The following is a 23479-nucleotide window of genomic DNA, read 5'->3' as shown; positions in this document are numbered from 1 at the left end:
AATTTGTTCCTCCCAGATAACTTTACAAGAGATCCTACATTGAAAAGACTGAGATTTGGTTTTTTAAAAAAATGACAATTTGTGCATTAGCAGGGTGGCAACATTGTTTATAGAACTTCTGTTCTATAAACTATGTGGCAACTTCTTCTGTGGCAACTGGTGTTTATAGAACTTCAGCAGATAAACTTTCCACCTAGTGAAGTATCTGTGTGTAACAGTTTCCCATTTTTAGATGTGGTTTGAAATACTTTTGTTAATATTTTGAATATGGGCTTTTGGAGTGGAGATTGCTTTATGTAACTGGTGCAGGATCAACTGGTTAACAAGTCAAACTATGCTGGATTTATTGGCACAAGGTAACTTTAAGGCATCTGTTTTAGTTTAGGGAGCTTGGGGATTTATATGTGTATAGTTAATGGCAACCAGGCTTGCTTTATCAACCTTGCTTTTATCTGATTGTGGTGATTGTGCATGTTGTAAGGCTAATGGCATAAAGTTTGAAATCCTCTTCCCTGCTGAATGTTCAAACCAGGGTTTTTCCCATCTCTCTGCAAGTGTATTGTTGAACTTGACATCCAGAACCCATCTAGAGTGTCTGCAAAGTGTGTTTCTTGATGTCATGTGCTGTAATTTTTCCTCTGGCCATATCAGAGTGAGTGAAACCTGCTCTTGTGGTTTTTACTGGTGTGATGAAGACCTGGTCCAGGTATTACTAGAAGAAAATAAGAAATGAAAGCATTCTTTTCATTCTGATGGGGAGCAGGGAATCAAAGAAAAGAGAGTTGACAAGGTCTTCATGAGGTAAAAAAGCAGAGACTAGCATTTATGCTACTTTAATTCTCAAAACAGGTTTTGCTTGAAGCTGGTTTGGGGGTGTGGTTCTGCATCTCTTTTCTTCATAAGACTCAAAACAACTAATTCAGGTTGCTTAGGAAGCTGGTGAATCTATTGCTTAACCATAGCAAGACTGTATGCTGGTAGAAACTGCAGCACCTTTGTTAGCCAGTCCTGTATGGTCTCAAAGGTAGTGTTCAGACACAAAGGAACAGATGACTTGTAGTAAGCTCTTTCCTCAGGAATAGTTCTGGGTGTCTCAGTATGACTGTGATTTAGTAAATGAAATATTACAGCAGTTAGAAGAAACTCAAAAAGCAGTTGACACCTGAAAATGAGTAACAAAGTGGAAGGTTGACTCCTTAGGTTGAATGAATGAGTGGTTTTAAGCTTTTTGAAAGGGTGGTGTCACTCTGAATATCACTTTCCTTCTAAACAGCAAGCTCTTTAAGCAACAAGTTGAAGATTGGAAGTGTGCACAATGTAGAGTGAAAAATCAACCAAACCCAACAAACCAACAAAACCAAACAACAACACACCCCAGAACCCCAAACCGTGACAAATCCCAGCTCTTAGCTTTTTGGAAAGCAGAGATACATTTTGGTTTTGAGGAAAAAGTGACTCTCTTTTTCTCCACCCTAAGCATCTATTTTATCTGTCTTCAGTTGAAAGTCTTATGCTGCCAGCCAGTTTAAAGTTTGCAAGGTCTTTTAAGGTCTTGTCAGCACGGGACTTGAAAAGAAATAGCATTTAAATCTGAACCACTTCAGTTAGCAGACTGTGCTAGGTGCTTGTACGTGAACTGAGGTTTTGTTTGGGCTGTTCAGCTAGGATCATTGAATTCTGAGGGGGGGTGACATTGTATAGTGGAACACTTGAAGTTTGTTGCTGATGAAATGCCTGTTGTGAGTGTGGTGCCATATTATCACCTTTGAATTTGCAATCAGTGCCAGATTAAGTAAGCTGATGTCTTGTGGCCCTAATAAAAGTGACCTTGGGCAGTTCTGCAACTAAAGAGCAATGTGTTGCAAAGTTTACTGGTAGACAGGTTAACTCCTGCTGTCCAGTAACATTGTTGAATGTAAGTTTTCAAGAAAGTAACATGTATATAAGTAATTACAGCATTACCATTTAAAATAGAACACTGTTATATGGTCCTTGGCTAATGTCTAACAATATTTTGACTAGACTAATGACTTAAACAATTATGATAATGATTCTAGGTTCAGAATTTGGTAGGATGAGAGAAGACTTTGTGTGTAAGATTTACCTACCATAAATAAAACCCTGGCAGCTTTTGGAGGTTCACAGTATAAAAAACTACAGTCTTCTATAGTGTTTGTTGTTTGTTTTGGGTTTTTTTTTGAGAGCCATCTAGTCTGAAGCAATTGCACAGCTTAACCTGTGGACAGTTCTGGAAAGAGCAACAGTGCAGCAGCTTTTGGTGCTTTTCAAACTAAGGGCTGACTTTCTTCACACGGGAGATACATGGCCCTGCTATCCTTAGTAAAAAGCTTAGCATGGTTCTGAATAGGCAGAGTTTGATAAGGAAGAAATAAATTGTGCTCTCTGTTAACCTCTGTGTGCTTTCTCTTTTAGTGACCATGAAAGGTGTGTGGCTGACAGCATTGCAGACAGCAGCTCAGCTCGTCCACAGAACAGGTGCTGTATACACAACTGCAGTGAAAAAGCCTTTTGTGTAAACTTGGTATGTGGCAATCTTGCCTTCCATGGAGGAAGTGAAAAATGGGTGCTAGCTGGAAGGAGGAAAGAAGAAGCTCGTGCTAATAGATTTAGCTATGATGTGAAGCCAGGTTCTTTCTGCTGCTGGAAAGAGTTCAGGATAGGATTCTTATGGTTGTAAAAAAACTTGGTTAATTTTGTGATAGAGAGATGTGATACCTGAATCTCTCTGTTGCTGGTACATAAGAAGAAGCCATCTTAAAAGCCTGAATGGCTTAGTTATACTCCTGCTTGGTACTGTGGAGCTGACCAGTCACATTACCTGCACACTGGTGCATGTGATAACCTACACAGCTTTTGTGCTGCAGAGTTTTTAATATATTCTTCAAAAATTATACATGTGAAAGCAAGGTATGTTGTGCTGCTAAGCTTGTGATTTAGCATGGGCAGGGTGGCTGAGGAACAGCAGCTGTGGTAACCCTAACTGAATGTCCTAACAGCTGCAGCTTGGCCATGTTGCAAGTGTTAAAGCACAAATCTATTAGTGTGCAATAATGCAGAGCCAAGGGCAGTGGATTTCTGATGTAGCCACAGGAGTGGAGAAGGATCTTGTGATGCATGGCTTCTCCAGAGTGTAGATCACTATGCAAAGGGCTTGAAGGGTTGATGAGGAGGCATTGCTGTAAGGAAGCAAGAATACAGTGATTCCAGGGAGCTATTTGCATTTTATTCAGAACATTGGTCTGTAGCTGACTGACCTGGAGAGCAAATTAAAAAAATTCCTGAACAGAGTGCTCTGGCAGTCATAGGTAGCTGAGGTCTTCTGCAAGGCAAGTTAAAGTCTTTTTTTAAAAAATGAAGAAAACTCTGCTCATAACTCATTGACTTCTTTGGAAACTTCTCCCTTTTATTGTAGATGTGTAAACTCTAGCAATCCTTTCAGTGTTAAGTGGGCAATACTGCAGAAAAGAAACAGGGAAGTGATGAGAGATTTAAGATGGAAGGGGAAAAGGAAAGTTCATTCATCTGCTCACTCTTCTCTCCCAGTCTGGTAGAGAGGCACCAATGAGGAACTTCCTGAAATTTTAACCTCCACATTCATGTCAGTACGTGCATCATGGCACAGCAAGGGAATGTTGGTGAGCTCCTCTCAATGCTGGATTCTCCAGTTCTGGGTGTCCTGGAAGATATAACAGCTGCATTCAAAGATAATCTCATTTGTGGTATGTATCCTTTTCCATCATTTGAGGAAGGGTTTTGCTTCTGCACTGGTGAAGGTAGAATAATGGTGGGTTTTTCTATCAAACAATCTTTGCAAATGCAACTTGAAAAACTCTTGATATTTGAGATTGAAATTGCTTTAGGGATTGAAGCTACTCTTCAGCCCATTTTGCTTAATGGCATGCTTTGGAAGGTCAGTTACATAATTGTTAAAATGTTATAAAATGACTCCTTGTCCTGGGGCATGACCTCAAGTTGTGAGCTGAGGAAACTTTCTTTGTGGAGTCTATCTAGAGAGAATTAGGTGTTGTCCACACTGTGGGGAGTAGTGGGATTTTGTTAATTCAAAAAATAAACATTTTGTTGTTTGGGGTTGAGACCCCAAACAAAACAACAGACCCAGCCTTTCTTGAAATAAATAACTGCTGCTCTTGAGGCATCCCTTATGCTGATAGAGCCTTTTGAGATGATGAGAACACTGTCAGTGTCCTTGTCCCTGAGATTGCTGTCCTTTGTCTGCTGAAGGGAGAGAATATAAAGTCACTACTGAACTCTCTACCTGTACTGGGTAAAATACTCCTGCAGTTCAGCTATCTGTAGGGTATTTTAAGGTTGGACAGTAATTGTTATTTAAAAAACCAGTTACTTTCCCTGAGCCAAATGCAATTGCTTGAATGATTAGGAACTAGAAGATGTAATTGAGAGGTCTGGTTTTTTTTTCCTAAAGGTCTGGTAAACACCAAGTACTGGTTGATGTTATAAATTGCATAACATTTTGACAACTATTACACAATGTCCCTGTGACAAATGCTGGATTTTTAGTGTATTGAGACTGAATCTTTTCTTTCTTGCTGTAAACAAACTGATAGACCGTGGGCCTATGCTTGTGAACAACCTGGTGGACTATTACTTGGAAACCAATTCTCAGCAGGCACTGCATATTCTGTCCACACTGCAAGAGCCACATGACAAGGTAAAAAAAATCTTGTTAACTATGGCAGATTTTAGCCTGCTACTGAAGCAGCCTTTAAATAGCCTCTGTTAGAACTCAGGTTTTCCATTCTGGTATAGAATTACCTTGTTCTACAGATGTAGTATCTCTGTAGTAAGAGTAGCTAAGCTTTAAAAAAGCTTCAAAGATCTGTTTCTAGAGTTGCTTAAACTGACCCAATTAAGCAAAGAGCCTCTATAAATGAAAGTTTTCTGAGGACTAATGTTATCTCTTTGCAGTGCTGCTGCTTGTTCAATGCTGGATGTGTTAGCCTAAACCAAATTGGGTATTTTGAGAGCACCTAAGGCTTTTTAAATAGGGTATGACTCTAGAAATCACTTTACTTCTGCTGACCAGACTTAAAAAATTATTTATGATAAATGTTTTGAAATGCAGTGACTGCTTCTGGGCTGTATTTTTTTGCTACCACCAGGCTTAAATTTCTTTCTGGGTTTTATTTGCTCTTAGATTCTGTGTATTTGTAAAACCTCTGTGGTTTGTGTAATTGGCGATGGCAAACTGCTGAATATAGATTGGTGAAAAAGAATGTATACCAGTTAAATAGAAATACCTTTCTTTTTTCTACCACTCTGCAAAATCCTCTATCAGCATCTACTGGACAAAATTAATGAATATATGGGCAAAGCTGCTACCCGTTTACCCACTCTCTCCCTGCTGGGACACGTGATAAGACGACAACCATCTTGGAAACATAAGCTTTCTCAAGCACCTCTCCTACTTTCATTACTTAAATGTCTCAAGGTAATAACTGTCAGTGTTGTCCATAAACCATTTGTACACCTAATGTAACCATATTTGTGATGTAAGGCGTTTGCTTTCTGTTTTGAAGTCATTTAGTTAAGCTGTGAGAAGAGAGATAAGATGTTGATTAAAATACTGAGCCACGGTGGAATTACATCAGCTAAATATTCTGTGTTGATCCTGTTATTGCTGGCAATGTTGTTTGTAAAAGCCACTGTCACTGTGTAACTTTGAGTTAGGAAAGTTTACTGAAATTTTGCCAAAATTGAGTTAAAGGCAGAGGGCCATTGGTGACGTTGGTGGGTGTCTTGAATGTGAACTTCAGGGGAATTACAATAACTTCCCTTCAGTGTGTTCTGAAATCTCTGCACATAGCTAACAGACTCTGCTCACAGTGCAGATGGGCCATGCCATAGACTGTTCCATGCTGAACCTATCCTGGAGCTAGCAGACTTTCCCTTCTTAGCTCCAGATGTGATGGCTTACAAGGAGGTAGCTGTTTCCTCATGCTTTGGTTTTTTTTTCCCCATCTGCAAATATATCAATTCTAATACTGTATAGAGTGTTGTAGCAGTTAATAAAGATTAGAAAGTGTTTTGAGACCTAGAATGCATTGTGGCTAGTATCATTTAATGTGATAGTGAAGAATTTGGAATGGTTATTTAAGTCACCTTAAAATGGATGATGTAGTCAGGTGCCAGTGCTTTTCCAAACAAAACCACATCAATTTGTAACTGCCACAGAAGAAGCTACAGGTGCTGTTACTGGAACTCCTGGTGTGCCTGACAAGTTGTGTTATCCTTTTTGGTGTGAGTCTTTTCTGCTTGTAAGGTGAATGAAGTGTGTCAGAAAGATGGTGGGAGTTGAATGGAGATGTGGAAGTGCCAGGGATGTGTACAGAGGGATAGCATGGACCTGAAATGTGCTGTGGAAGATGATACCTGACTGAGAGAGAATAGAGGCCACAACTTACACAGAGGAATTAAAATCCTGAGGAACTACTGAGGAGAATGTGCATGAAGCTGGGGAAGCAAGTAGAGACCCCAGTGGGAGAGAGTGTGAACGTTTTCTGTATCCTGTCCTAAAATCTGATTCTCTATTACTGTTTGATCTAGCTAAAGATTTTTACTGCCACATGCCTTTCTCTTGGTGTAAACCATGGGGTTCTAGTTACTGTTTGAATTACTGCTTTATGAAATATTTAGCAGCAAGAGTCATCAACCAAGTTTAACAGAAAAGCTTTTGGCGCTTGCGTTGGTGATTGGCCCACATCCTTGAATAGCCTGATCAGATTTGCAGTTTCTTAAGCTTTGAAGCTGTATGTTCTTAGCTGTGGGAAAGGAGGAAGGCAGTACATGAGATGCTTCACGTATCAGTAGGTTTTTTTTCTGCTCAGTTGTGGAACTGTGGTGATGTTCCCTTTTTAACTAAGTCAAGTCTTTATACAGAAAAGCAGCAGCAGAATAGGAGCGAGAATCCCACATCTTTGTTTTTTAGAGTTGTTCTGGATTAAAGAGGCAATAATCTTGGCTCACTAAGTTCTGGTAGCTTTCAGAGGGACTGTTACAAAGTAGAGAACTTTTTCCATGGTGATGATTCACTTCATCCTTGGAAAAAATGAAGTTCAACACTTCTGACTGACTAATGCAGGTTTTTTCCCTTCTTGCAGACTGACACAGATGTAGTAGTACTCACCACAGGTGTCCTAGTGCTAATAACCATGTTGCCAATGATTCCTCAGTCTGGCAAACAGTACCTTCATGATTTCTTTGGTATCTTTGGGCGTCTCTCAGCCTGGTGCTTGCAGAATCCAGGTGAGATTTCAACTTTGTTGCATGCAGTTATGGTTCAGTAGTATCCTTTTGACTCTTATGCAGTTGGTGAGCACATTCTTTTGTGAGACTCATAATGGTCTGAGAACATTTAAATGCAGAAAATGATGTATGAAGCCCACAAGCTATTCTGTTCTTTGATAGTTAGCATCAGGGAGGGCTTTGCTCAAAATGTAGAAGTGTCTTAGATTCTTGTGTGTGGTGCTGCTACAACATGAAGTTTCACTGGACCTAAATTCTATCCTGGTGATGGTGAAGAGCAGAGATTGATCTTAATGGACAGAGAAGGGAAAATGCTAACATTTGAGGCAGACATTTGGGAATTTGAGATTCTCACCTATGGATGGGGAGGGGGAAGAAGCCACGTGTAAGAGTTCCTTTTCATGTGCAACTATCAATAGTCATGAAGGTGTTGGTAAAACTAGTCTTCTCAGTTACAGCATTGGCTCTGATGAATTGGTTTTGCTGCATTTGTTGTAAGGTGTCTGATATCTAACACTGGCATTATCCATGTATGTGTCTCATGGCTGTATGAACAAATGCTGTGTTAAGCACATGGAGATGCTATTTAGAGGCTCATCTTGCCTCACAGGTAGGATTGGAACTTATAGTATGGCTAGTAAGACTCAAGTCTGTTGTGATTGCTTTTTGTGGCCACAAGCTTTTAATTTTTACCTTTGAAGTGAAACAAACCTTTTTATAATCATGTAGTCAGTCTTGCAAACTCTAGCTCACTATAGGGGTTTCAGGTTTTAACTTGAAATTTAAAAATGCTGCACTTTGAAAATGACAGAATACTGGTTGGAATTAATGGTCTATATCTTAATTTTTGGTTGTTTTTTTTTTTGCTGTGAGCTGATGAGTAGGTGTTGCCTGTTCTTTCAGAAGACTTCACAGTTTCTCTAGGGACTATTTGTATCTCAGAAGACTTGTTCCAGTTAACATTTCAAATTTACAAGTACTTTGCATGCATTCTTAGAAGTTTTGTTCTTTTCTCCAATGTAATGAAAAAGATTCCAACTGCTTTTTCCAGGTCATGTGGCAGAGATTTATCTTGTCCACCTTCATGCCAGCGTTTATGCTCTCTTTCATCGTCTCTATGGAATGTATCCTTGCAATTTTGTCTCCTTTCTGCGTTCTCACTACAGTATGAAGGAAAACTTGGAGACCTTTGAAGAGGTAGTCAAGGTAAAATGCTGCTTATCTCTATATTACCCGAGACAAGGCATTCATAGCTGTGTAAAGGCAGGTGTTTGCCAGTTTAATACACTACATTGATTAAACTGAGGGCTGCTCAACAAAACAGAATTAAAAACTGGCTATTGGAGGACTGAAATTGCAGTTGGGAGTAAGATCATCACGTGAGGCTGTGATCATGTGTTAGCTTTATCTGCTCAATGTAATAATGTTCTGAACTGTTAGGATCAGTAGGCTGCTCGTTAGCTTTGTGTAGCTTAGTGCAATCCAAAGATGCTGTACAGATAATACATCCTTCTTCTTGCTCATCCAGCCAATGATGGAGCATGTGCGAATTCATCCAGAATTAGTGACTGGATCTAAGGACCATGAACTGGACCCACGAAGGTATATATGTTCACTCTGCTATGAGGAGAGGCTATAAATGAGGAGCTTTTAGCTGGGTTATTTCTGGAGGCTTACAGCAAAACCTCTTCTGTCAGCAACCGTGTGTGCCAGTGGTGGTTTGCCACCCTTATTCATAGGTGCACCAGGTAAACATGTTGACTTTCTTCATCCATGCTTACAGCTGGATGAATAAGCAAAAACTCTTGTGAAAGGCCATTAACAGCAATGTTTGAGTTCTAGATTCATTTTGCATCTGGGATAGAATCTGTCTTCTGGTTAAGTTGACTTTGTCTTACTTTTATGACTTAAGCAATCAAACATTCTTGAAGTTATAAAAGAGTTTGCTTATAAGGAATAAAGAGAAACTATCACTGACCTTCTTTGCTAGCTTAAGGTTTGGGTCGTATTATTTTGGTTTGTTGAAGTACTTGGTGGGATTTAAGTGTTTAAAATGGCTTCAGTGTGTCTTGTTTTGGTATCTAGATATTGGTTCAGTTAACAGATCAATTCTTTTAACAGGTATGTCTTAACATTATCAGCTGTATTAGTTTTCTTTAGAAATAGGCTCATTTGCCTGCAGCAGCACCACTTGCTGCTTTTCTCTTGTCTCCACAGGCCCAGCCACTGAAGAGGAGAATTTGACTCTTGTTGCTGCCCAGTAGTGCTCTTGCCCTGCTTTTCAGAGCCACTAGGAAAACACTACTAAATGGGAACCTATTGAATGTCACAATGCTCAGTTTTGCAGGCTTCTCCCAGACAGGGGGGAGGGTGGCACCACTAAGGAGTACAATTGGCACAAAACTACCTGTTGAAGGCTTCTGATTTGGTATATTGCACATAATATCTTACATCCAAAAGCAACTCAGCCTTTAATAGACAGCCTTTGGTGCTTTCTCTTCTTTACAGTCAACTTCCATCCCCTAAAGCATTGGGCAGATCTAGTCTGGCTGCTTAATTTAGTGACAAAGTTTTCAGAATGAAAGAGGCAGTAATAATAAAAAACATTCTCAAAACTTGGGAGGAAAAACACAGACCTGAAACTGGCATTGCAGATGCTGTTTGCTAATAATATAAGATTGCCTCACTGCTGGCATGTCTAAATTTTGACTACCAACATCTGAGTCTAGTTGAGCTGATTTCTACAGCTGCTGAAGCTCAGGATCAACCAAGTCTTCGTATGCTGTTGCTCCTTTCCAGAGTGCTCCATGGCAGACCGTTGTGGATCTCTGTGTCAAAGCTGTTTGTCTCCTCTTTGAGATCCCCTCTTACAAGTCATCTGGTTGCAATTTCTGTGTGATGCCTTGTTCCAGTTTTGGCTGGGAGCACGCAAAGCTGTCTGGAACAAATGAGCCATCCTACAAGCCAATTCCTCATATCTCCAGGAACTCCTGTTTGTAACAGTAATTGACTAACTTACTCTTTTGGATCCAAAAACTGTCTGCAGGTGGAAAAGACTAGAAACTCATGATGTTGTGATAGAATGTGCCAAAATCTCCCTGGACCCTGCAGAAGCCTCCTATGAAGATGGCTATTACTCTGTGTCTCGGAAACTCTGCACAAGCTTAAAACATCATCAAACTGACCCCAGTGCCAGCTATTACTCTGACACACAGAGCAGCTATGGTAAGACCTGCCTGATGGCTAATGAATACCCAGTTCCTGGAGGAAAACCTGCCCTATAGCAAAAAGACATCTTACTAATTTATCCCACTTAAAGTCCCATTCTTAGTCACCAGCAAATAAACTGTAATTTAAAAACAAGTAACCCAAACAACAGATACATACCTTGGTCATGCAGACATACAGTGTGTTCACAACGTTGCCTTTCCACTGCCTGTTCCTCCCATGTCCCTTGGCACAAAAACACAATGAACCAACCAAAAAAGAAAGCTATAGTATGTAATCTATTCAATAGATATTTTCTTGGGCTGGAAGAGTCTTGTTTGATAGCTACACGTGTGTGTGTTAAATGGATTTGAAATGTTTCAGTTAAAAGTCTTTAACTACTAACCCAAAGAATCATTGATTTGTATTTGATGTGTTGGATACTTTTAATGTTTTTATTCTTTTAACTTTCAGGGACTTCTACCCCATATTCCACTCCTCGGCTAACACTATCACAAATGTCAGGGCAGCTACCTCAGATCCTGAGCCCACAGTCCATACGGCTGTCAACTGAGCCACAGCAGGTAAAGCAGGAGATAAAGCACAGCATGCTTTAAATGCTTTGCACTTTGTTCATGGTTTCTTGTGTCAGTCTTAAAAATTCCTGTTTCTGAGGAGTGCTGCAAATTCTTCAGATCCTAGTGTACATTTCACATTCAATCCCCATCTGGTTTCCAGTGTCAGAACCTGGTTACAGGTACTTTGCATGTTCCTTTTCTGAGCTGCACTGATTTGTTTGTTGTATGTTGTTTTTACACAGGTTACCATCTGGAGTCCTTCTGCAGTTTGTGGTATGACCACTCCACCAACCTCCCCTGGAATTGTCTCATCAGAGTCATCCCAGTCTGCATCACAACCTTACAGCAAAGCTTTTGGCACATCTGGTACGTGCTGAATTTTGGAATGAGGCCTTCAAAGTGTATTAGAATAGAAATTCTGGCTGTAAATTTTGCTTTTCAAATGGGAATGCCACCCCATGCCATTGGATAGGCTGAAGTCATTACTTCTGTGAACTGAGTACCTGGTCATCCAGAGCAGAGCTAATGCAAACACTGACACAGGAAATAAGTTTTGGAAGCTGTGCACTTGTATCTTGATAAAGAGTTGGAAAAGGTTTTAGAAATTCTGGCTGTAAATTTTGCTTTTCAAATGGGAAGCCCACCCCATGCCATTGGATAGGCTGAAGTCATTACTTCTGTGAACTGAGTACCTGGTCATCCAGAGCAGAGCTAATGCAAACACTGTCACAGGAAATAAGTCACAGTGAATTCAGTGCCAAAGTCTGAAGTGGCCATTTTGGAAGCTGTGCACATGTATCTTGATAAAGAGTTGAATTAAAAATTCCTGTTTCTGAGGAGTGCTGCAAATTCTTCAGATCCTAGTGTACATTTCACATTCAATCCCCATCTGGTTTCCAGTGTCAGAACCTGGTTACAGGTACTTTGCATGTTCCTTTTCTGAGCTGCACTGATTTGTTTGTTGTATGTTGTTTTTACACAGGTTACCATCTGGAGTCCTTCTGCAGTTTGTGGTATGACCACTCCACCAACCTCCCCTGGAATTGTCTCATCAGAGTCATCCCAGTCTGCATCACAACCTTACAGCAAAGCTTTTGGCACATCTGGTACGTGCTGAATTTTGGAATGAGGCCTTCAAAGTGTATTAGAATAGAAATTCTGGCTGTAAATTTTGCTTTTCAAATGGGAATGCCACCCCATGCCATTGGATAGGCTGAAGTCATTACTTCTGTGAACTGAGTACCTGGTCATCCAGAGCAGAGCTAATGCAAACACTGACACAGGAAATAAGTTTTGGAAGCTGTGCACTTGTATCTTGATAAAGAGTTGGAAAAGGTTTAAGAAGTAAATGGCTGAGATAGTGTTTAAACATACAGTTCTTCACATACAATGTTCGGCTGAAAGGAGGAAATGGGAGCCTGCTGAGAAAATTTTTGCCCCTCCTTTTCAGCAGGGGGGAAAGGAACACCTTTGGGAACGCCAGCCACATCTCCTCCACCCTGCACTTCAGATGACTTTGTGCATGTTTCACTCCCTTCAGCTGCTGCCACGCCTCCTAAAAAGGTATAACAGAATTCTTCTGCCAAACAAATCTGATTTTTTTTCATTGACTTGCCATACCTACAGGGACCATAACTGAGAAAGAAAAATCAGAGTAACTGATCTACAAAATATGTAGCATTTCACTGCAAAAACTCGTTTTCTTCTAAGTTTAGACAACTATTGTCACTTTAAGTTGCACAGTTTTAAGATTTGTTATGTTGGTTTGCTATTGAAGCCTTCTGTTTGCAGGAATGTCTTTTCTGTGAAACCATCCAAGAGGTTTGTTTCCAACAGGCGTCTGATGCAAAGTATCTAGTTTGGGTTTGGTTTGGTTTTGTTTTTCAGGAGGACAAACCAGATCCTGTGAGGCCTTTACTGTACCGACAGCAAAATGTCATCAACAGCGATAAATCACTGGGTAAACCCTTGTTTTCCTCTCCCCATTACAATAACCAACTGTAAACAAATCCTGGTGTTATTGGCACACATTCCAATTGCCAAACACCTTTCCACAGGTTTTTGTCTTTTTTTTTTTTATTCTCCTGGGTTCTTTGTAGTTCCAGGATCCTGCCTTAATCTGTGATTCGACTTAAAACCTCCTTGTGATGCTTTTCATTTCATTTTAACTATTCATCTTCAGAAATAGCTTGCAGAATTTTTAACTGGCCATCATGCAGGCTTATGCATGTTTAAATAAACAGATCTACACTGAAAACTGAAAAAGATAATTTTTTTTAAAAAAAAACCTGATTCCAAGAACGTGATTTGTATTAAAAGCAGTAAGTTGTATAAAGAAGTCTTACATGAAAAAGTTCTGTGTCACATGCCTGGATCAAATTGTAAGGCTGCACATAAGGATAGATATGATGCTCCCTTTTAAAGGCTCTTGGAAAAACTTTTTCTATCTACAATTATATTGCTGTACTTGAACCTTTTTTTAAAGTCCTGTGGAGTATTGAAATCAACAGTGGATGTTTGAGGAACTCAGCTTCTAATAGGTAAATTGAGATCCCATTTTCCATTCTGTCATCTACATCTGTAGAAAGGGATTTGGGCACCGTATTTGAAACTTGTTTACAGTGAATCTTTACCATCCTCAAAGTGGAGATGATGGTGAAATCTAAAGCTAGTTTTCCTTGGTGAAGTTGTGTAGCAACGCTGGAATCTGAACTTCCTGATTTACAAGTAAAGAACAGGCTGGGTTTTCACTGCGTTCCTAATCTGTGACAGAGCTGGGAGTGTGAGATTTCTGTCCTCATGCTTTAGTGTTATCTCCCTGGCAACAGTCTCAGTTTTGATCAGTAGCCACATACTGTCAAGTTTGTATTACGTCAGCTCACTAAACTTCCTTTTTTCAGGTAAGGGCTGTGTCCTTGTGTAGCCAGACCACAAGCTAAAGGGAGTTTAAGGTAGAAGTATAATAGTCACACTACGCTTAAGACACTTTTAAAATTTTGTTTATTTAATGGGTTAATTTGCAAACAGCACATCCTTATTCATAGAGGCAGTTGCCTACACTTGTTGTGCAACAGCAAATGTTAAGTTTACAAAATTACAGTTCAGGATCAGGACCGACCAGTGACTGATCTCTGAACTGGTTTCCCCATGGGATGGAACAAGAGTTGGGCAACTTCCTCCTTTGAGGAAGCATCTGAAGGAGGGACAGACTTATTCTGAGGACCCTACAGCAGTAAAAGACTTTTCTGTTTTATCCTATGATAAGGCTGGAGAAAACAGCATCTGTGCCACTAACTTCTTCTTTTTCTTTTCAGACACACCTGGTAATAAAAGTTCAGTAACCTTAAGTGATCTTCCAGAGTTTTTAGGTGGGTTGTCTTTTGAAGATAGTGCTGAGAAGGACAGAGAGGAAGGTAATTTCTGTCATCCTTACATCTTAGCTAAGGAAATGTTTGTAATCTTGAAACACAAGATATGTAATTATGCTCCCCCCTCCCATCCTTCTCAGATGCAATATCTAAAGAGATCTCCGAGATCACAACCGATGCTGAACACATGGTGCCTAGAGGAGGATTTGACTCTCCGTTTTACCGCACAAATGAAAGTCTGTCAGGCTCTCAGAAGAAGACCCATTCAGCAGTCTCCAGTGTTCAGGGACACAGTCAGACCTCTGAGCCTTTAACATCTTCTGTGGACAAGCCTGGGCCTGAGAGCGCGCGGGAAACACCCAGACAAACATTTACTCCTATAGACAAGCCCTGCGGAGGTTCTGGTGAAAGCCCTGCTAGTAACAGGGAAGGAACCTCTGGGGAGACGAGTATTCTCACTCCCAGCCCTTGCAAAGTACCAGCACAAAGAAGAGTGGTGTTTGGGAGTGGGCAGCCTCCCCTCTACGAGCACCTTTTTGAGGTCGCGTTACCAAAGACTGCCTACCTCTTTGTTGGCAAGAAGACTGAGGAGCTGCTAAAGAAAGCCAAGGGAGCCCAGGATGACGACTGCATGTCCTCTACTTCTCCTGTGGAAGTTCTGGACAGACTGATACAGCAAGGAGCAGATGCACACACTAAGGAGCTGAACAAGTAGGTGACTGAAAAGCTTGCTTTGCAAACTTTCTTGTTACTCCTTTTAGTGCTGACTTCACTCTAACAGCTGTGCCTGAAAAGCAGCCGTGTCTGGAAATCTACAGTGAAGCCATGTGAAACATCACTGTTAACTGAGCCAGAGGCTCTGAGGGGAGGATATGTCCTCTACTTCTCCTGTGGAAGTTCTGGACAGACTGATACAGCAAGGAGCAGATGCACACACTAAGGAGCTGAACAAGTAGGTGACTGAAAAGCTTGCTTTGCAAACTTTCTTGTTACTCCTTTTAGTGCTGACTTCACTCTAACAGCTGTGCCTGAAAAGCAGCCGTGTCTGGAAATCTACAGTGAAGCCATGTTCTGTGAAACATCACTGTTAACTGAGCTAGAGACTCTGGGGGGAGGATTTTTGTGTTTGCAGTGGTAATGTGTTTGCTTTGATGTCAAAAAAGAAAAGGTGGGGTGGGAGGCCTGTGACCATGGTACTCCTACTGCCTTTGGTGCCAGAGCTGGGATGAAGCAGGAGGGCTGTGGGCCATGCTGCATATGTGGGTTTGGTCCTGCTGGTAGTGGGATTTGTTTACTTTATCAGGCTTAAGTTCAACACCAAATACTCCAAAACAAAGGTAGAGGCCAAGGGGAGATTGACACTTTCCTCTTTCTAATAGACGTGAAGCTAAGAGCTGGAGAACCAGATTTAAGTTTTAGGTGTACCTACTCTAGTCCTTCTTCTCATCTTACTAGCCTGCATTCCACTTTGTCCTTACACTGTTTTTTATGCCTGAGAGACTTTCTACAACTTATGAAAAAGGATGCCCTTCATCCTCTGCCCTTGCAGCCTGCTGCCTCCATGGTTCCTCCTTATTCTTTTCATACCAACTGACCATAATTGTACTTTTATTAGGCTGTAAGCTCTTTTGAGGTGGGCATTCCTTCTCAAAGTAACTTGCAGAGTGTTTGCATATTTAAACTTGCTATTTAATGCTGCATTTTCATTTTTCAGATTGTCTCTGCCAAGCAAATCTGCTGACTGGACTCACTTTGGAGGTGAGGAAGTTTCTCATGTGTTTTGGCAATCTGTTCCCCTATTATTAGACTTGTTTAAAAGAATGACCTGCTTACCTTTTTTTTTTAACTAATGCTGCAGAAGGATGGTGCCCTCCATTAAGTCATGGTTTATCTACTTAGCAGAGTCTGGGGAAAATGTTTAAAATGTGAAGTTTGTTTTGGAGATGAAATAGAGCAGACAGATACCGAAGTGGTAATTTCAAAGAAATCTAATTTGCTTATTTTAGAAAATATTTCTCCTGTGTGGAACATCAACAGTACAGCTGAGTAACCTCTTGTGTCTTCTAACTCCAACACAGGGTCTCCCCCTTCGGATGAGATTCACACCCTGCGTAACCAGCTGCTTCTGCTGCACAACCAGCTGCTGTACGAGCGCTTCAAAAGGCAGCAACACGCGCTGCGGAACCGCCGGCTCCTGCGGAAGGTGATTAAAGCAACGGCCCTGGAGGAGCACAATGCTGCCATGGTGAGCAGGGAGACACTCCAGTGCTAGAACAAGCATTAAGTGGTTTGGCCAGTATCTTTCAGTACTGCTCAAATGAATAAAGAAGCCCCATTTCTCACCTTATTAAGGTGTTTGTGGAATGGCTTGTGGGCGAGTTACGTGTGCTGTGATTATTAAAACCAGTAGTTTCTACTTGACTGTAGGCAACTGAATCAGCAGCTGTCTGCGTGCTTGACCCCTGCCAGCACTTACCTTTGGATAATGTTAAAGGCTTCAGAGTTAGTGGAGTGCTTACCTAATGCCTAGCTAACCACCTTATTGCATTATTCAGAGTAGTGTCCTTTCACTCCTAGATTGAGCAGTGATAGCAAGAGCTTTGAAAATGCACTGTTCTTTACAAGAGGTATTTACGATGATAATTTGTAGTTGTAAGTGCATTGAAGGATGTCTCATTACAGATTTAGGCATGTTTCATTCTGTATCTCCATATTACAGCTATTTCCATCAACAGTTTCACCTTTTGATAATTCAGTAGAATAGTGAAAAATAGACTTCCACATAGGTTTTGGAAAATGAACTGATGCTTCAGCTGGGAAGCCCAAGTCCTGTCGAAAGCGTGAGGTGCAGTGGAAGAATCTGCTGTTGCTCATTGTGCCTTTGGATGTGACTTCAAGTTTTCAGCCTGTCCACTCTTACCAACATCTAATCTCTTTTTCAGCCAAAAAACAAACCCCAAAAACCTTAAGAACGTGCTGTATATCTAATATTCTATCTATGGAAAAGTGTTATGCCTGCATGCTATTAATTGATAGCTTTGCTTAGCTCGTGACTTGGGACAGATGTTGTGCCTGAGAAAGTAGGTGACTTGTCTGATGCTTCATATGTGATTCTTAACAGAAAGATCAGCTGAAACTTCAGGAAAAAGAAATCCAGGCCTTGAAACTGAGTCTGCAGAAAGAACAGGCGAGGTACCACCAGTTTCAGGAGGAACATGAAAATATAGTGGCTCAGCTTCACAGCCAGATCAGACAGCTGCAACATGACCGGGAGGAATTCTACAACCAGAGCCAGGAATTGCAGGTATGAAGCATGGTACTGAATAAAATTGTGCTGTCTACTTACTGGTTTTAAAAATAACCTTCTTAATAACATGACATGAAATATATGAGAGAAAGTTATGTATCTCTTTTAGAGGAGTTGTCCTAATTCAGAATAAGACAGTGCATATCTGGAAATGCCTTCTGTAGTTCTGTTTTGCCCTGTCTTCAGTTTGAAAATGGGAAAATGTGGTTTCTTAGATGGTTTTGGGGCTTTCACAAACACTCAGTGTAACTTGATTTACAGTGGTAGGGGTTACAGCCCTCCAGCCACGTGCTGTTGAAGGCCTTTATTGAAAGTTTGACAACCCTAAGTGAGATTTTTTTTTTTTTTCCTTTCAACAGACCAAGCTGGAAGACTGCCGGAATATGATTGCAGATCTGAGGTTAGAATTAAAGAAGGCTAACAACAAAGTGTGTCACACCGAGTTGCTTCTAAGCCAGGTTTCCCAAAAGGTAAGAAAAGTCAATGTTCCCAGTGTCCCTCTGCATCTTTCTGTTTATTTTTTTTCTGATAATTTCTATCAGGTGCTTTATTTTGCTTTGTTCTGAAAGAAGCCTGTGCTTAGTTCCATATAATCTGATAGTAACTGCACAAAAACAACACCAAAATATGTATTTTGGTGAAGAAACTTTAAACTTGGTTTGAAGGCTTCTAGAACTTCTCACTTTGGCTGCTTTTTCCACAGTAGGAATTTGCAGATTGAGCAATAGGTACTCCTATTGAAGCTTTGCTACACCTTGGCATCTTAGGGAACTCGTTTATATCAGAATTTGCATGGACTTCACATGTAAGTGTGAACATGGTTACATTAGGAGTGCCTCCATGGTGAAGTTCTGCATGGACTGTCACCCACTTCATGAAAGTTAATTTATTTAACACTTACTACCTATAACACATTGGATTTTTGACTTTGTCCCCTCATTTATAAAAATACCCTGTGAACACAGCAGCAGCTATGATTCTCCTGCTGTGAACTATTAGTTCCAATGTTTAATTCTGTTCCATTTCTCTTTAAAGCTTTCCAACAGTGAATCAGTGCAACAGCAGATGGAGTTCTTGAACAGGCAGCTTCTGGTTCTTGGAGAGGTCAATGAGTTGTACCTGGAGCAGCTGCAGCACAAGCACACAGACACTACAAAGGTATGGCTGCAGGGGAAGCTGTTTGGGAAGACATTGCTTGAGGTCGTCATCAAGCTGTTTGCAGCCTTGTGTTCATAATCAAGGAAATGTTTCATAGCTTAACAGATACTTGGTTTGGAAATTGATTTTCAGGGATCGGGTTTAATATTTAATCTTCTGTTCAGATGTTTTTGTGTCATATGGAATCCCTGCAGTGCCCTGTGCTTGGAAGCTAAGAAGGGGATATTAGGGTACACCTGAAGTCAGTATTAGCCACGTGATGTAAATTCTTAGCAGTTTTTCCTTGCTGAAGGCCAAGACTTTACTGTGCTCTTAAATAACTGGCAGCAGACTATTGCTGGTGAAGTAGCATTAGGCTCTTGTGTTTGCAAAAGAGTGTAATGTAGGGTGGTAGTGTTAGAACTTGTAGAAAGATCTTACCCAGGGTATTACTGGGTTTCTGTGATGTGCTGCTTTAAAACAAGCAGTCTTACTCTTCTCTCTCAGTCCATTTTCCTGTTAAGAGTTAGTATTAACTTTAGTAACACTTCTGTGGTTCATATGGTTTTACTTCCTGACTTCAAAGAAATCTTTTTTTAATTAGAAGCAAGTAAGTTACACAACAATATAAATGTTTCTGCATGACAGCAAGTAATTAAAAAGGTGAATAATAAGCAAAAAAAAAAAAGCCTTTACTGGTATTTAATGAGGGTCATGTTGCAAAAATGGTTTTAAAGTGGTGTTTGTCTATTCTAATCCAGTGCAGAACTGGCAAGTTTGCTTTGCTGAAAAGGGTTTTTCATAAAGGAACATTAATGTGCTAATAAATTCCAGTGGTGTATAGTTATTTTCACAGTAACTTAATAGTGTACATCCTCAGAGTATCCAGTTTTATATATCTGTTTTTAGAAATGCTTCTTTTATTCCATCTTGCTTAAAAATGTGCCTATTTATAGCATCAGAAACATGTCTACATATTAATAAAAATAACACACAATCAAATGATACTTTAACATTGTGTTCTTTCCTTTGAGGAGGTTGAAATGTTGCACGCTGCTTTTCGGAAAGAACTGGAGAAAGCAAAATTGTGTGTTCAACAGCAAAGCCAAAGGCTTGATGCTTCCCAGAAACGGATAGCTGAACTGGAATCTCAGCTTGCTAAAAAGGACCACCTCTTCCTGGAGCAAAAGAAATACCTGGAAGATGTCAAAATCCAAGCAAGGTAGAGGTTTCTTATGTAAAATTTTAGCTGCACTCTGAGAGAGGCGCTATCATAGTTGAGGCAGAATCTGGAGATGCTGGACCTAATGGTTTCTGGTTTCTTCTTCTGTTCAGAGGTCAGCTGCAAGCAGTAGAAAGTAGATACAAGGCCCAGAAAAGAATCACACAGGCATTTGAGCTGGAGATTTTGGATCTCTTTGGTCGACTGGAGAAGAGCAGCCTACTGAAAAAACTTGAAGATGATAAAACAGAAGCAGCTGAAGCAGCAGAAGAAAGGTAAGAGCGATGATGTAAAACCATGCTGGAGCCATGACCAGCTCTGTTAAAGCTGGTATCCTTGTGGAATTCCTAGTACTTGGAGCATCATCTCAAAATATTTCTGTTACTCCACCTTTTACTGGCTGGATCTATTTCAGGACTCTGCCCAGGTTACTGAGAGTCATTCACAAAACTAGAAGTGCTCATGAAGTACTTTTCAGGTAGCTGAACCAATACTCCAGGTGTAAGAGAAACCTCTGGTTTGGTTTATAGACCAATCTCTTTGATCTACAAAAAATCCTACTTATGTCTACCTGTAGTATCTAGGTAGGGTGGCACTTCCTTTCAGATCATACCTTTTTTTTTTCTACACCAAGTTCTGCTACAGCATCAGGATAATTTCTTCCAGTGCCAGCAGATTCATGGCAGTAACCTGTGCTTGGGTTGGGTAAAAGAGAGATCTGCAGTCCAAGGCAGACGTGCAGATCTTAACAGATGCCTTAACAGACCAGGATCCAGGCCCATTCTGCTTTGGGATTATTGTCAGCTTTGGACTTAAAACTAGACGTTGCAAAGCTGAGTGTGTGACACTTTTCAGGGTACCCTCTGTCACTTCTGCTTGGCTAGGAAACCGTGAAAGGAGAACTGGTGAAGTACTTATGCAGTAGCAGGAATGGAAAGTAATCAAAGTACCCTGCCTTGGTCAGCATTTCCCCTTCCAGCACCAACAGTTGCTGCCGTTTCCTTGACGCTGTGTTGTCTCTCTTTCCAAAACAGGCTGGACTGTGGTAATGAAGATACTGTGGTGGGAAACAGTGAAGAAACAATTGGTAGAAATGGAGAGACCAAACCTCCCAGCACTCGAGGTAGTAGTAGCAGTAAGGGTGGCAGCAGCAGTGAGCTCTCCACTCCAGAAAAACCCCAGAACCAGAGATTCAGCAGTCGCTGGGAGACATCCATGTTGCTGGAGCCCTCGACTACTGTCCCACTGACTGTAGGTTCACTCCCCAGCTCCAAGAGCTTCCTTGGAATGAAGGCACGAGAATTATTTCGCAACAAGAGTGAGAGCCAGTGTGATGAGGAGGGTGTAACCATCAACAGGCTTTCTGATGCTCTAAAGACTGATCTATGTAAAGATCCAAGCGTGGAGACGAAGGCCCTTCCCAGCCCCGATAACCTCAACCTCTCACCTAAGATCCAGGAAAGCAGTGTTGGACAGCTTCATATCATGGACTACAATGAAACTCATCATGACCACAGTTAAAGAAGAAGATAGTCAATCAGTGTTATTTTCATATTCTTGGCATAGAACAGGAGGCGTGAATGCAAGTTTAACTAAAAGCTTTTCTGTTTCTTTGGTCTGAGCAGCTAGCTCATGCAGCGGAGTAGGAGCGATGTCCAGGGACAGAAGAAGGCTGCTGAAAGAATGAATTTTTGGGTCTGGAATTGAAACGCCCAGCCTAACTCTTGCTTCTTTCTCAAATTCAGTCCTTAGCAGCGTGTACTAATTTGAAGGGACAATTGTTAGCATTTGCAAGTATTTTTTTCCCTTTCTCCCCATCCCCAGTTGAGTGGCTGCGTTTATGAACTTGAGTGCAATATGAGGCCAAATTAACATTTGTGAGTCTACTCTGAATGCTTTGTATTTCCTTGCAAGCTTCCAATTTACAGCAGTTAATTGTGCTGCCTGTCCGGGTGACTTCGGTTGCTTTCATCCTGGAAAGAAGCTGCACTAGAATTCCTAGTGCATTCATCTAAAGGTCTCTCTTTTGCCTGTCCACTGTCCCACACCCCTCAGAGCCCAGTCTTCATTAAGTTGGACTCTGATTGAATACTGAAATGTTTAAAGAACAGCGTACCTCTGCAAAACGATTCATTCACCCTAATTCATGATCATTGTTTATATTGTCCTTAACATTTCCTGGAAAGTTACATTTGAACAGACAATAAGGAACTGGAGCTTGTAATGCAGAAGAGACCGTATATGCTGAAGACTTGTTAAAACACTAGCTTCTGATCTTTTTGGTATTTTAAGTGTTTGCCTGACAGACTGGTACTGACCTCAGCCTGGTTCGTGTGGGAAAGCAATTGGGGAGGGAGAAGAGGGCAAAGGAAGCTTTACTCGAGTAGGGCGAGCATGCAGAACGTGTGTGTAGAATCTCAAGCTTATGGAGATGTGCAGAAGAGCACTGGGGAAATCCGTGTGCTGCCTGACCCTAGTTCTGGTCTTTGTTCCCAGTCTGAGCGAGACCACTGTGTTTTGAGTCCAAGAAATTGGCTTCATTCTTTCTTCCTGGGAATACGTTTTCAGGCTTGGCTTAGAGAATATGGTTTCCTTCGGGTGCTGTTTGGTGCAGCCTGCAGCTCATTTGTCAGCTCAGCAGTGTCAGTTTGGCTCTAGGTATCTCCCCTTTGCCCTCATCCCCTTTCCCTAGAAGACCCAGCTGAGGAGGAACCCTGCTCAAACTGAAAATCAGAGCTCTGTTGGGAAGCCTTTCCACATGAATCATGTTTCAAGTCAATAATGAGCCTTCTGTGAAGGAGGATTGTGGGATCAGGGCGTGTCAGTGGCCAGACTCAATCTCCTCTGTGACAGAGCAGAGCTGGCTGTTGGGAAGGCAGTGGCTTGATTTAGATGTTAGATACGTCAGGGGCCGGGTGTACTGGGACACGCCAGGCCCCACAGTTACCCTGTGCCACGTGTGGCCTCTTCTCTTAAACATTCTGTGGGTGGCAGCTGCTGTGTAAGAATCATCTCACATCTAAATCAAGCCCAAGTGCACTTGCACTTGCTGTTCAGATCCCTTCTTAACCTGAACAGGATCAGGACTGTGTCAGAGCCCCCGGCACTACGCTGACTTGCCCCTGGCAGTGATTCTCCTCCCTTTTCCGCTTCTTCCAGCAACACCCAGGGTCTGAATACATTTCTGCCTGTCCAGATTCTTCTCGGCGTCCTTTCGGTGGGTCAGTCCTAACTCTGAAAGTCAAGGTGAACTTCAGTGGTTTTGTCAAAGCTTGAATCTGCATGGAGTAGAAAATAGAGAGTCGGTTGTAAGTGACAGACTGGTTTTGTCGACATGTCTGTAGGCGTCCTAAGA

General features: G+C 41.3%; 1 protein-coding gene across 2 annotated transcripts; it reads left to right on the top strand.

Moving 5' to 3' along the window:
• The first annotated feature begins 3634 nt into the window (after positions 1–3634).
• On the top strand, positions 3635–21645 carry TSC1 (tuberous sclerosis 1). 2 transcript variants are annotated; one of them, XM_008941759.1, is made up of 21 exons: positions 3635–3740; positions 4608–4711; positions 5339–5491; positions 7161–7305; positions 8357–8511; positions 8834–8907; positions 10352–10530; positions 10987–11096; positions 11333–11456; positions 12541–12653; positions 12978–13050; positions 14405–14503; positions 14599–15169; positions 16173–16216; positions 16537–16703; positions 17580–17762; positions 18125–18235; positions 18801–18923; positions 19937–20124; positions 20238–20399; positions 21159–21645. In XM_008941759.1, exons 1-21 carry the CDS (start codon positions 3635–3637, stop codon positions 21643–21645), a joined length of 3471 nt encoding a protein of 1156 aa, XP_008940007.1. The 2 variants fall into 2 exon arrangements, with proteins under 2 accessions (XP_008940007.1, XP_008940009.1); XM_008941761.1 differs by lacking the exon at positions 5339–5491.
• Positions 21646–23479: the final 1834 nt, after the last annotated feature.

Source organism: Merops nubicus, unplaced genomic scaffold (genome assembly GCF_000691845.1).
Source record: "Merops nubicus isolate BGI_N331 unplaced genomic scaffold, ASM69184v1 scaffold14316, whole genome shotgun sequence".
NCBI lineage: Eukaryota > Metazoa > Chordata > Aves > Coraciiformes > Meropidae > Merops > Merops nubicus.
Note: the sequence above shows the minus strand (reverse complement) of the source record. Positions and strands in the feature narration are given on the sequence as shown.